Source organism: Zeus faber, assembly GCF_960531495.2.
Source record: "Zeus faber genome assembly, chromosome: 4".
In the NCBI taxonomy this organism is placed as follows: domain Eukaryota; kingdom Metazoa; phylum Chordata; class Actinopteri; order Zeiformes; family Zeidae; genus Zeus; species Zeus faber.
The window spans coordinates 8799861-8813390 of NC_137191.1; the positions used below are offsets into that span (position 1 = coordinate 8799861).

Below are 13530 nucleotides of genomic sequence, written 5' to 3' on the forward strand. Positions count from 1 at the left end.
CTAGGGTGTTTTGGACTTCAGATTTGCCACGGTCTGGGTGTTCGCTCTCTCTTGAGCCAGTTTTCTACAGTGGAGGAAGACGTAGAGCGGATGGATAAACACCAGCAGTAAGAGAACAGTCAGAGCAATATTCACCTGCAACACAACAGACACAAAGAAATGGTGTGCTATGAATGATGTCAACGCGGGTATGAGTCTATTTGAGTTGAATTTTGACGATATCAAGCAAAGTTGAGGTCAGTTCCTAACAGAACGTCCCACTGCTTGTACAATTAGTCTGATTAGTGCATGTAGCAAGCAAGTAACTCTTACATATAAGGGGTCTCCACCTATGGCTTCGACCAAAGCAAAACACGGGTACTGGAGGAGAGAGATGACTGCCGACATGGTCATCGCTAAACCATACAGCTTCCCAAAGTGACAGGCTGGAAACCTGAGAAACGGAAACACCAGGGGTGGGGTACTTATGCAGTGACTTCTAACTGTGTGTGTGTGTGTGTGTGTGTGTGTGTGTGTGTGAGAGCTCCACTCACGCAATGCTGAGGAAGGCCGTGTGGCCCCCGTAGAGGAAGGAGCGGTTGAGGACCTGCAGAATGAAGGTGAGGTACTGAAGCGACAGCACCGGGGAGGAGGCGCTCACCGAGAACAGCAGGCACAGGATGGAGGTGAGGAGGAGGGAGAGGGCGGAGGAACGCAGGTTGGCCTCCCGTTCTGTTTCACCTGCCGGAGAAGCTTGCTGTGTTGGAGGCAAGGGCAAACGGCACATACGCACGCACATGCACATGCGCCCGCACACGCACACACACACACACACACACATACACACACCAATACTTTACCTGCAGCCAGGGGTCTGCTTTTGTGTCTGTCTATGATAAGGCCGTTCCAGGGAGCGCATAGCACTCCACCCAGCTGGGTGAAGGCAAACACATTTGTATACTGGCTCACTAGAGAGACCAGATGGAGAGGTGGAGGAAGAAAAAGAAAGAAGAATTGAGAGAGAAAAGTAGGACAAGGATGAATAAATGGGAAAGCGGATTAGTGGACCTTAATATTCAGTGAGTAAAGTGGATTATTATATCTGTACGATTATTTTGTTTAAAAAAAGAAATCCCATATTTATTCCCTTGTTTAGGTGGGATTTATTTGATAGAAACAGCCATTCAATATATCTGTGTTGTTTACGTGCTCCTCTATATTGGTGGCGTCCGCCTTTCCCAGCAAGAATGCACTGATCGGACTGGCCAAAAACCTAAAGGCGGCCACGGTGAATTTTACAAAGCGGCGCGGCTTGTTGTGGTCAGCAAAATGTCGATGTGGACGAACATTCAACAAAAACAACGGCACCCTCGAATGACCAAGAACAAAAACAAATCTATCGACCGGGAGAAGGCAACCTTTTGCAGTTGTGAATGGAATGCGGCGACTCGTAGTGCAATCCACCCAACGTGGACAATCTGACGGCTCGCCGCTTCGATGAAAACATGGAATCACTCCAAACAACCCTTTCGTCAGTGGATGATATTGGTGTATTTCAGAAAGGAGGATGAGATGGACTCGTTGGTATTACCCAGGGAGCGGTCGTTGTCGGCGAGCCGGTTCAGTGTGGGGTTGAAGGTCCCTATGAAGAGGTAGTGCCTCAGCTGCATGAGGGACAGCCACAGCACGTGCCACAGGAAGAACCAGGACAGCACGCAGCTCCGGAAACTTAGCGCTGCGCGTTCCACATTGAAATGAAGATCTGGTGATTTGGTTTGTCTTCCTGACGAGAGGTCATTTCTACCGCCGCGCTAGAATGGCCTGTTTTAATACATGTAATACCTTTCTCCTCAGAGGCCTCCTCCAGCTGTGTCGACGTGTTGTTCGTTTCTCCCCTCTTGCCCGCGCAGTCCCTCGTCATTTCAAACTTCTCCACCTTGTAAGTGTTTGCCGCCCCAAATGTCGCTCTGTGCAGCGGGGCAGTTGAAAATACACGGTCGCTTTCAACTGTAGTCAAATGCTGTGATTAGTAGTACTGAACGAGCTTCACTGTTTAGTATCGGATCGCGCCAAAACGGGGACAATCTGGAGGATCTTTAGAATTGTGCTGAATTTGTCTGGACGCCTGTGACGTGGGCGATGACACTGTCCCATCCATCCATCCATCCATCCATCCTCTCACCCATATGTGTAGTAATCGGGCAGCGGGTAGGGGATCCAGGTTCGAGGCATCAGCAGGAAGGTCCTGAGGAGGTGTATGAGGCTACAGATGGACAAAACAATGAAGGAGACACGTAGAGAGAGTTCCCGTTCATACAGAACCTGGAACGTGGGAGAAGGGTAGATAACATTAAAGAGCAGCCTACGTGTGGAATTCCTGGTGGCAGATCTGGGTCGACACACAATTTGAAATGCTGAATGAATGTCTCTGAGGAGCAGGCCAACATGTGGCCGAGCGCATGAGAAGAGAGAAGTCTCCCCCGTTTGGCACTGACCTTGACGATGAGGAAGACGACAGCGGAGGAGTCGAAAGCTCCGTTGTAGAGTGTGATGATGGTTGACCGATGGGCAGAAAACAGGTTGCCAACCTTCCCCAAAGAACAGACAGAAGACAACATTCAGTTACGCAAAAGAAAAAAAATCCTTTCACGATTTTTCAAAAGGTGTGCAGAACAACATTCCTTCTATGAGGTGATGCATGGTTTAGGGTTACCTGCATGTTAGTTATAAGGAGCATAATCCCTCCAACGGAAATGCAGGCCACGGCAGGAAAAAGCAGCCCAGAATATGCTGCAGGTGGCGCATACGCAAGAAAACACAAATTCCAAGGTCACCCCATAGTCTACTGAGGCAGAGCTGCTTTCTCATTGGCCATCACAGTTGTCATGGAAATTTATCACTGAAATGATAATTACACACCACATTTAAATGACTTAGAACAGTGTTTCCCAGCCGTTTTTTACTTTTTGCAATAAAATATTCCCAGCGCACTGTGCCACTGTCCCGTTAACCACTAAAAACGTCACAAACACATCACACTGTGCTTGATATTATTGTCGTCTAATAGGTATTGATGAAAGACTCGCCATCAAATATTTGAAATTAAAATTGAACGACTCTTTACCGAGTGAGTCGTCAAGAGCCGATCATCACACAAAAAAAGTCGAACCTTTCGTCATTACTTCCAGTCCTCATTTCAGAGTGAAAATGGAGCTTGTTCCGATGAGCACAGAGCCACTATTCCGGCTGGGACTGGTAAATTAGATAAATTAGTGCCATTTACCATTTTGATCTTTGACAGAAGAGGCTTGTTTAAATGATTCATTCTTTTAAGTGGTATTTGAAACTTTTGTGCGGTACACATGGCGAGTGAAAATTGTGTATGTACCAATGTACCAGATGGTCAAAGAGATGGCAGTGCGGCCAGAGGGGGTCACTGGAAGTGTTTGTTGTCTTTTCAGTCTCCAGTTAATCATCCACTCTCCAATCACAATGTACCTTCCTAGATCGTAGAATGTCTTGCTGAAGCCTATAAGAGACCACTGCAGACAAAACAATGTTTGAACTCCTCTGGCCTGAAGACGCCTTTCTCTTGAGCTCAATAAAGAAGAATTTCTTTCATGCTCCTATCCTGATGGGTCCTAATTGTTTTTATTTTGCTGTTATAGTTTCTTTTTTTTTTCCTTCTTTTTAACCTGTGCTGTCAGCATGCTGGGCATCCAACACAGAGTATTTGTATGCCATTTGCTTCCAGGACAGAGTTGCCGTTATAGTTTAAAGGTATTAAAATTTTCACTAAACAATTGATGTAACCAATCACGACAATGTGTCGTGGCACAGCAGCAATTGTGTGTGTGTGTGTGTGCGCGTGGGTGTGATGTGAGCGTGCAGCCCACCTGCATTGGAGAATGCCACCAGCAGGGTCCCAGTGGTATACAGAGATCTGTCGGACAAGGATCAAATCCATCCATGATTACTTCCTTTTATAGCTCACATCTATTCTGCCGTGCCATCACGTGTCTTTTGACAATTTAGTTTCACCCTTATCTGCAATAACTGAATTTGCATTCAGTTTCAGTAAAACCGAAAAAGTAACCTGAACTGTTAAAATGTGTAACACCACAGTTACTGTACATAAAAATGAAGCCCCTCAATCGGCAAGTAAAGAAGAGTACTGCTGGATTTTAGCTCTAAAATATGGAAGGTTCTGTCTGCAAATGTGAATGGTTATTACTGTCTTTCATTAGTAATGAGAGAGGAATGCCCTGCCTTCAACTGCAGAATTATGTGGACGAGCTATTCAGCAGAGAGTGCTTTAGGGAAGGTTGAAAAGCTCTCTTTAGACTTTCACCGCTGTTGTTAGAAACCTTGATTGGAAAAACACTTTGCTATATCATCATTGTTAGACTTTTGAAATTCCAGTGCTAAATAACACTTTGAGGAAGGTAGCAAACACTGTGAGTTCTGCTGCAAATAATAATAATAAAAAAAAAAAAAAAATATATATATATATATATATATAGTCTGGTAAAAGCACAAAACTATAAAGGGAGGATAACAAAAGACTTTTGAAACAGGGATTGTGGTGCGGGGATGGAATGGTTTGAGATCTAGATGATTGGCTCAGGGTGACTGCATACCTGTTGCTTGTTGGTTGGGCTAAAGAGCAACAGGTTAAAACCACCATCCTCACACACACTCAGGATAGGAGCCCTGTCATGACATGTTCCATCTGCTCCTGGCTAATTCCACCTAGCCTCCTCCGTCCAATAAACTGATGTCTACAACACATTGTCTTCTGTGGCCCTTAAAATGCCACTTGGGTTGCGTGTGGCTGGCAGAACTGCCACAGTGGCACCTGTGCAGGGGCTCTCCAGAAAGGGAAAGGGAAAGGGACACAGAGGGGCCGTCTGAAGACGCCCCGACAACCAGCCGGTCAACGGGCGGCCCCAGCACCAACCCCCTCCCGACTGGACACAGCAGCACCTGGGGGTCTGGCGGCGGACCGGGGGAGAAGCAGCTGCAGCAACCAAGATGGTTAACCATTTGCAGCTAGCTCCTCACCCTAGCAGCCACTGCCGGGACCATCCATCAGCCTAGCAGCCAAGCCACCCCTCCAAGCAGCCCCTGCAACAGCAGGTCCGACCATGCCTTCACCAGCCAGCACAGCAGCCCGAGACTCCACGGTCCGGAAGGGAGGAGGGGGCAGTCCGTCGTCGCAGTGGGGGAAGGAGGCCGGTGGACCGTGCTACTCCAGGAAACCTGGTCCTCTGGAAGGTGACCTGTTCATTTTTTTTGGACATTTGTGTGTATAAGGTATCAAAACCCTGTTTCAGAGTCCGGTGTTTTCATTATTTGAGGTATGGTAACCCTGTGGCAGACAGGTAACATTTTTTTTTAAATTTTTGTTCTCTGCTTGAGAGGTGGTGGGGTGGGGCTTCAGTTGGTGTTGGGGGTATGTGGTGTGGGGATGTGATGGTTTGAGCAGCCACACGTGACCTGGATCTAAGTGATTCGGTCAGGGTGGCTGCATACCTGTTGCTCGGTTGGTTGGGCTATCGAGCACGGGTTAAAACCCCCATCCTCACACACGCTCAGGATAGGAGCTCTGTCATGACATGTTCCATCTGCTCCTGGCTAATTCCACCTAGCCTCTTCTCTACAATAAACTGGCCCCTACAAGCCATCGTCTTATGTGTCTCTGTGCCGGAGAGTCCTGGAAACGCTACTTGGGTAGCGTGTGGCGGGCAGAGCTGCCACAGGGATATTTCTCAGTTCTGCACCTGACCGTCATACAAAGATGAAAGCAACAGCAACAGGGAATAGTTCTTCTACACTGCAGGTTATCCTGCCATGTATAAGAAAAAATAACTTGCAATTTGGACTTTCAACTTGAACTTAAATGTTATTACTATTGCAATTAGCCATAACACGCCTGGGCTGTTTTTCTACTTATGCCAAACTGAAACCTTGTAGAGAAAAGTGTCAGATCCAACTGCAAGCACATTTTCCTTTATGTCTGTGGCCTGTGAATCAAAGGGATTGTGGGATTCTGTGGCAGACGAGGGGGCCCTGGTTCCGCCATGTCTGCAGGGCAGGGGGCTGTCTTGGCTGTGGCGGCGCAGCTTTTCCGGGTCTGTATAGTGTAGTGAATACTGACAGACGGCGGGAATGAGACTGAGACTGAGAATGGTGATGAGATGACATGTATACAGTGTATAGAGTGTATGTAGTGTCTATAGTATAATATACTATATATACACTATTTATAGTATAAACACTGTATATTACACAGTGGTTATACTATATATAGTGTATATATAGTATATACACTATATTTAAAGATTCATGTTTTGATTTTGTTAGTTTGATTACACTTGGAGCATGGGACTTACATTCCTACCAGTCTGGTTGCCATGGTGCCAAAGCGATCAAACAGGTATCCATTTGGTAGGCTCAGAAAGTTGTTGAGGAAGGAGGCGACAGTGAAGACCAGAGAGAACTGCTCATCCTGACCGCTACAGTCTGGTGAAGACAGAAGAAAAAACACCTGAGGTTTGGGGTCTCAGCCTCCTCTTTTTTGGCCCTTAAGATTAAGCAATGTCTCTTACCTGTGGCGTTCAGTGTGTTGTTGGTAAGAGTGGCGTTGACGCACATCTGACTGAAGTAGCCATCCTCTTTCAGCACAAACACCAGTGAGGCGTAACCAAAGACCACTCCAGCAAAACACAGACACTCCACCATCCCCGTGACCAAAGTCAGTCTGTAGAGAAGAGGGGTCCCCCCGTGGCATGTACTCAGCATGCTTCCCCTTTCCACTGTCACCAGGTTGATCAGGACGAATGGCGGCTTTGTTTTCTTCCTTTTTCCACGTGCTCTTCCCTTTTCTTAATTTTCTAGAACTTCTAAATCCTCCTCTGACCTACCCCAACTGGTCCAGTCCAGGAGATGGTGGAGGCTGCAGGCGGATTGAGTCATCTCTGGTCAGTTACATCAAAAAAGGCGTTTGAAAAGGTGTGTGTGTGTGTGTGTGTGTGTGTGTACTTTTATTTTTTTCAGTTCAAAGCAGCCGACAGACAGTGTCCTAGGCTGCACACTGTAATCCAGATTAGTTGGAGGCAATCTGTCTCTGTGCGTAATGGTGCACATGGAGACTACATTCACCATATGGGGCATATAGTCACTCAAAAATAAGGTACATCGTAATTGTTTTGCAGGTTTCTATAGCAGAGTGAGGTTGAACCAAAACCTTAGTCTGCAGCTTCTCCACCCAGACAAATTATATGAAGCTGATATAATCACACAAGAGCATGTTACCACTGGACATACTGGGACATAATGTTTTGTATATTGAATCTTCATTTGCTTACCGTTTTCAAGCAATCCCAATTGATATCCCTGCTGTGTGAACCAGACGTAGGAGCTATGTTCCCCGTGTGTTCCTCTCGCTGTCTCCTAGTGTCTGTGTTCTGATCTCCAGCTCTGTGGACCTAGTGGCGGAGCACTGTGCGTCTTTCCAGCCTGAAGCACAAAGGTAAACTGGAGCGGAAGAACCCTTATTGGTTTTACAATATGCTTATTTTCTTTATTAATTTAGTAATAGGCCACATTTTTTTTCTACAACAGTACAACCTAACTTGCAACATGTAATCTAAGATAATTCAGCATGTCATCAAATAACACAAAATTTTAATTGTACAAGTATATGAATGGGATGTATTAAGTAAACATTTGTATTTTTGGCAGCAAAAATAGTTTTAATTGTGATTTACTTTTTATCATTTTCCCTGTTTTTATTTATTTAAACTTAAATAAACTCAAATGTAGAATTTGAGTCACTGAGTCAACATTTTTACCATTCAAATCTAACTCCAAATTTTGCCACCTATCAATTGATCAAGCCGGGGTGCAGCGACAGTTGGCTGATCTCTGATAATGGCCAGAGGTGCAGAGTGGAGTGGCACGGGCCAGCTGCCAGTTACGTTGACACCGCTGGATGAAGGCTTGAACAGATGGGATGCTGCCCTCACGTTCATGCTCGGGAAACTGAGGAGGCTGATATCCCCGGGGACACTGGAATGGAGAGAGGCCGGTAGCAGAGCTGGGCAAGTTGTTATGGGCATATTCTACCCATAACAGTTGTCTGGACCATGAGGTAGGATTCCATGAAACCATGCAGCGCATCACAGTCTCCATCTCCTGGTTCATCCTCTCTGTCTGGCCATTGGACTGGGGATGAAAACCCAAAGAGAGGTTGACTGTGGCCCCCAGAAGACTGCAAAACTCAGTCAAGAAATGAGAAGTGAATTGAGGCCCCCTATCAGAGATGATGTCTCTAGGGAGGCCATGCACTCTCAACAGAGAATAGAATAGAGAATATATGGTCAGTTTGACCTCACAGGTGCAGAAAATAATTGGTCAGGCCAGATAAGGCAAGCTTTGAGGATAGGGCAAGCTTTTTGACAGGAACCCAAGGGAGGACACCATCTAAAAGGTTTGTGAATTAATTGACCCTCTGTGCTCAAAGAAAAGTGTGTGACTGGAAGCTACATGAAGTTGTGTTCTTCATTGTGTGTTTGCATATATGTTTATGAGATTACATGGATTTAGATATATTGTTACATCTCCTCATCTGTATTGAGTCAACAGTGTGTACCATCTCATCTCAACGAAGCAACGCAGAGCAAAGACGTCATCGGAACTGGAAGTGGTAGCCCTCACCGGAAACGGAAATTCCAACTGTGTGCACCGCCTCATCTTAATCCAGTCACGGTCCTTAAATTAGCTTCCCTAAATTACGGGTCAAGTTTTTCATTCTGACCTCGGGAGGGAGATCCTTTTGACTATCTCCCTGAAAACCCACCCTTTTTATAATCCTCTCACTGTAATATGACAACAGAAACTACAACAACAGCAACAGAAATAACAGCAGCAGCCACAAAACAATAACAGCAGTAGCAACATCAACTCCCGCAGCAGCAGCAACAAAAAACAAGAGAAAAAAACACAACAGCAACACAACCACAAAGAAGTCACCGGTACTGGAAGTAGTAGCTCTCACCAGAACCGGAGAAGTCACTCAGGTTAGAGACGGTTAAGTTGAGGTTGAAGGTTAGAGGTGTTTAAGTTAGGGTATAGGGATAGAGATGCATAATTTTAGCCATAAGGTAAGCGAGGGTTAAGTTTAGGTATAAGGTTAGCAGCAGCCACAGCACCAGCACCAGTACCAGTAACACAGACAGACAGACAGACAGACAGACAGACAGACAGACAGACGTCAGTCAGTCATAGACTGTAGCGAACAGCAAGGTTTTTAACCTGCTTTTAAAAGTATTCAGTGTGGGGGCCTCTCTCAGGTCCCTCGGCAGGGTGTTCCATTTTCTTGGGGCATAGATACAGAAAGCAGCTTCTCCTGCTTTAGAGTTGATACGAGGGATAGTTAAAAGACCACTGCCTGTGGACCTGAGAGTTCTTGCTGTTTGGTGTATAATTAGCATTTATTTTATATACTGAGGTGCAAGGCCATTTATAGCTTTATATACAAGTAGCAGAATCTTAAAATCAATTCTAGTTTTAACCGTCAGCCAATGTAGAGATCTAAGAACAGGTGTGATATGTTCAAACTTCTTGTCCCAGTGAGAACGCGTGCAGCCGCATTTTGAATTAACTGTAGCCGCTGCACAGCTGATTTCGGGAGGCCGGTGAATAGGCCATTACAGTAGTCCAATCTACTCGTTATGAGTGCATGGATTAATTTTTTGGAGTCTGCTTTTGACAGGAAGCCTCTAAATTTTGAAACTGTTTATAGATGGTAGAAGGCTGATTTTGTGATTTGATTATATGGCTCTTAAAATTTAGATTGCCATCTATGATTACACCCAGATTTTTGGCTTCATTCTTGCTCTCCAGGGACAGAGAACTAAGATGAGCTGCAATTTTCTGTCTTTGAGCCTTTGCACCAAAGATGAGTATTTCTGTTTTGTCTTTGTTCAGTTTCTAAAAAGTTATTTGACATCCATGCATAAATATCATTAAAACACTGAGTGAGAGAGTGTATGGGGAGTAGGTCATCGGGGGATAGGGATGTGTACAGTTGTGAATCATCTGCATAATTATGGTAATTTATTTTGTGTTTCTTTACAATATGTGCCAGTGAAAGCATATAGAGGTTAAACAATAATGGTCCCAGAATCGAACCTTGGGGCTCTCCACATACAATATCCACTTTGTTTGACACAAAATCTCCAATGGATACGAAGAACTGCCTGTCCTGTAGGTAGGTTTTGAACCAATTTAGAACCGGGCCAGATAGGCCAACCCATTTTTGTGTTCTCGCTAATAAAATCTGATGGTCAACAGGGTTCGAAGGCAGCACTGAGATCGAGGAGCAGAAGAACAGATAGATATTTTGCATCAGTGTTTATGTGTAGATCCTTCAGAAATTTAATAAGTGCTGTTTCCATGCTATGGTCAGGTCGAAAGCCAGATTGATAGGTGTCTAAAAGGCTGTTTGAGGTTAGATAGTTGTTAGGCTGAAGGTAAACTGTTTTTTCAAGCATTTTGCTGAGGAACGGCAGGTTGGAAATGGGCCTGTAGTTGGCAATAACTCTTGCATCGAGATTGCTCTTCTTCAGGAGTGGTTTAATGACAGCTGTTTTAAATGCTGCAGGGAATATACCTGATTGAAGGGAGCCATTTAAAATTTCTAATACCTCATGTGCTAGGCAGTTAAAAACTGTTTTCAAAAATGTGGTAGGAGGGGGTCCAGGCAGCAGGTGGAGGACCTGAGTTGACCAACAATCACGTCCAGTCTTTTTATGTCTAAGGGGATGAAATGAGACATGGCAGCAGTCATATTACTGGGGAACTGAAGGGTAGGTTCATTTCTGGATGTTGAGGCACTAATATTCGGTCTGATAGCTATAATTTTATTACTGAAGAATGTAGCGAACTCCTTACATTTTTCAGTGGAGAGCATCTCTGACGGGGTTGTAGATGGTGGATGAATAAGTCGATCAACAGTGAAGAAGAGCACTTTACTATTGTTGAGGTTTTCATTAATGATTTTAGAGAAGAAAGACTGTCTGGCCTGTTTAATTTCTATATTGTATCAATTGAGTCTATCCTCGTAAATTTCGTGATGAACCTGAAGATTTGTCGTTCTCCATTTTCGTTCTGCCTGGTGACACTCTCTTAAGCTGCCTAATAACTGCTCCATTTCTCCAGGGGGCTTTTTGTTTTTCTATGTTTTTAGTTTTAACAGGTGCAATCTCATCAATGATATTTTGTATATTGGAGTTGAAGTTGTTCACAGGATCCTCAGTTGATGATGTCTTGAACAGCAGAAACTCTCACTCTCACAAACACTCACAATTCTCTTAAAGGTTTCAATGGTATTATTGTTAATGATACGTTTTTTAATTGTTGGGGTACCCCTCTGTTGTACAGTAAGAGCAGACACGTCCAAGAAAATGCAACAGTGATCTGAAATAGCAACATCCATGACATAGGGTACAGTGATATTTAGTCCTTTTGATATGACCAAGTCCAGAGTATGCCCCTTATAGTGGGTGGGTCCAGAAACGTGCTGAGTGAGGTCAAATGCCTCCAATAGGCTTATGAAGTGTTGAGCATCTGGGTCTGTTTGATTGTCAACATGAATATTAAAATCACCTGAATTTATTAACTCATTAACTAAAAATGACTTGTTAGTTAGCGACCATGTTTAATAGAGACATTTTTATTGTTCTGGGTGCACGGCTTTGCGGGGTACTGAGAGTTTGAGTCCGAACCGGTAGTAAATTGTTTAGATTCCTGTATGTTACAGGGAAGTTATGTGTGTCGAACCATGGAGGAGCCGACAATGAGCATGGATGGAGGTCTGGCAGCAGAGGAGTTCTGAGGGACAGCAGCAGCCAAGCCAGGACAGCACCGTCCTCCCAGAGGCGGCGCAGGCAGGCGGTCTAAGTCAGTGGCCCCGGGGCGACCCCGACGGGCAGAGATTGCACTGCGGGAGCCGAGGCGGCGCTCTGCGGTGTTGAAAACAACGGGGCCCGCGGCGGCAGAGGAGCCAGCGACTGGCTCGGGAGCGGAGGCCCGGGCAGGCGATGGATAGTCTGGCGGCAGTGGGGACGAGGCCAGCGGCGGTAGAGACCGTCTTGGTTCCCTCGATGCCACGGTGGACTGTGAGCCCCCCCCAAAGCAGGGAATTCCCGCACATCTCTGGCATCGACTGTGGGCTCCAGGGCTTGGAATCTGTTCTCTAGCCGGAGAGTCTCCGGCATAGAGCGGCGCCAGGAGCGCACGCAACGCCGGCCACGGCTCGCCGCCGGGGTCCAAGTTTCTGGGGTGGAACAGGTCCAGGACTTGGGCCATGGCTCCTCTATCTTAGCCGGCGGGGCGTCAGACGGATCCCACTCACCCGCAGTGAGAATGGATCCTAAGTCCGGTCCGATCACAGCGGAGGACATGGAGCATGAGATGTGCTTAGCCTGAGCGCTAGCGATGGAGGTCAGACGCACAAACAGTTCATCCTTCTTCTTCATGTCCTCATGCAGGCTGTGGATGTCTTTGAAGGCTGAAATTTCTAGAGCGCTGAGTCTGTCCACCGGGAAATCCATGGAGGTAGGCATCGATGCCGGCGTAGTTAGCAATATGCTAGGCTAGCTAGCGTTAGCTGAGCGCTAGCCAAGCGCTAGCCAAGCGCTAACCAAGCCAGAGTCCACGTTCCAAAATCCGAAAAGACAGTTCAGGCGAAGGTCAAAGCCAGGAAAGAGTTCTGTAAGAGATCCGTAATCCCAAAGTTATGCTCACTGACTCAAAATGGATGTGAACCCATAAGCACAACACGAAAATAATCAGGTAAGAAGTCAAAGTCCACAAGGTTAATTCCATCAAATTGGCAGGGGTCAAAACCAGGAGATTGGTCAGAGAAGACAAAGTTATCCCACAGGGAACTAGCAGAGAATCAGGGTGCAGGGAAACAGGGTCCAGGGAAACAGGCAGAGCTTCGGACCGAAGGTACAGGAATCGGGTAGGACTTTCAGAAAGCGCAATGTATGCAAAAGACAATCTGACAAGGAAGAAAGGGAATTGGAGTGGTATTTAAACAGCGGGACCATGGAGGGCATGAGCTGCAGAATTGGTAACATGGCACAAGGAAACAATGAGATGAAAGGAAACCACCATTTTACCAAACAAGTTAATTCCCAAACTGCATTGCACTGCTGCCTCACAGCAAGAAGGTCCTGGGTTCGATTCCTGCCTGGGGCGCTGTTGGCACCGTGCTCCGGGCGGGTTATCTCCCAAATAGGAGCCTTTCTGTTTGGAGTTTGCATGTTCTCCCCGTGCTCACATGGGGTTTCCTCCGCCTAACGTCAGTAAGAACCCCCACCAACAACATGCACACATCACATCATCGTCTGACCAGTGATGGACACTCGTCACCAGGTCCCCGGGCGCATAGACGAATGATGCCCACTGCTCCTGGCTGCACCCCTGCAGCCAGGAGCAGTGGGCATCAACTTTTCATTGATTTCACCAGAAAGTAGA

At 46.1% G+C, this 13530-nt stretch overlaps 1 protein-coding gene across 1 annotated transcript; it reads right to left on the reverse strand.

Annotated features, from left to right (window-relative positions):
- LOC307229048 (equilibrative nucleobase transporter 1-like) lies at positions 1–6783 on the reverse strand (the record flags this gene model as incomplete). Its single annotated transcript, XM_079998921.1, has 12 exons — positions 1–135; positions 313–433; positions 534–720; positions 840–947; positions 1571–1714; positions 1822–1946; positions 2162–2301; positions 2475–2567; positions 2693–2769; positions 3876–3922; positions 6375–6504; positions 6591–6783. 12 exons carry the CDS (start codon positions 6781–6783, stop codon positions 1–3), a joined length of 1500 nt encoding a protein of 499 aa, XP_079855047.1.
- Between the last annotated feature and the right edge of the window lie 6747 nt (positions 6784–13530).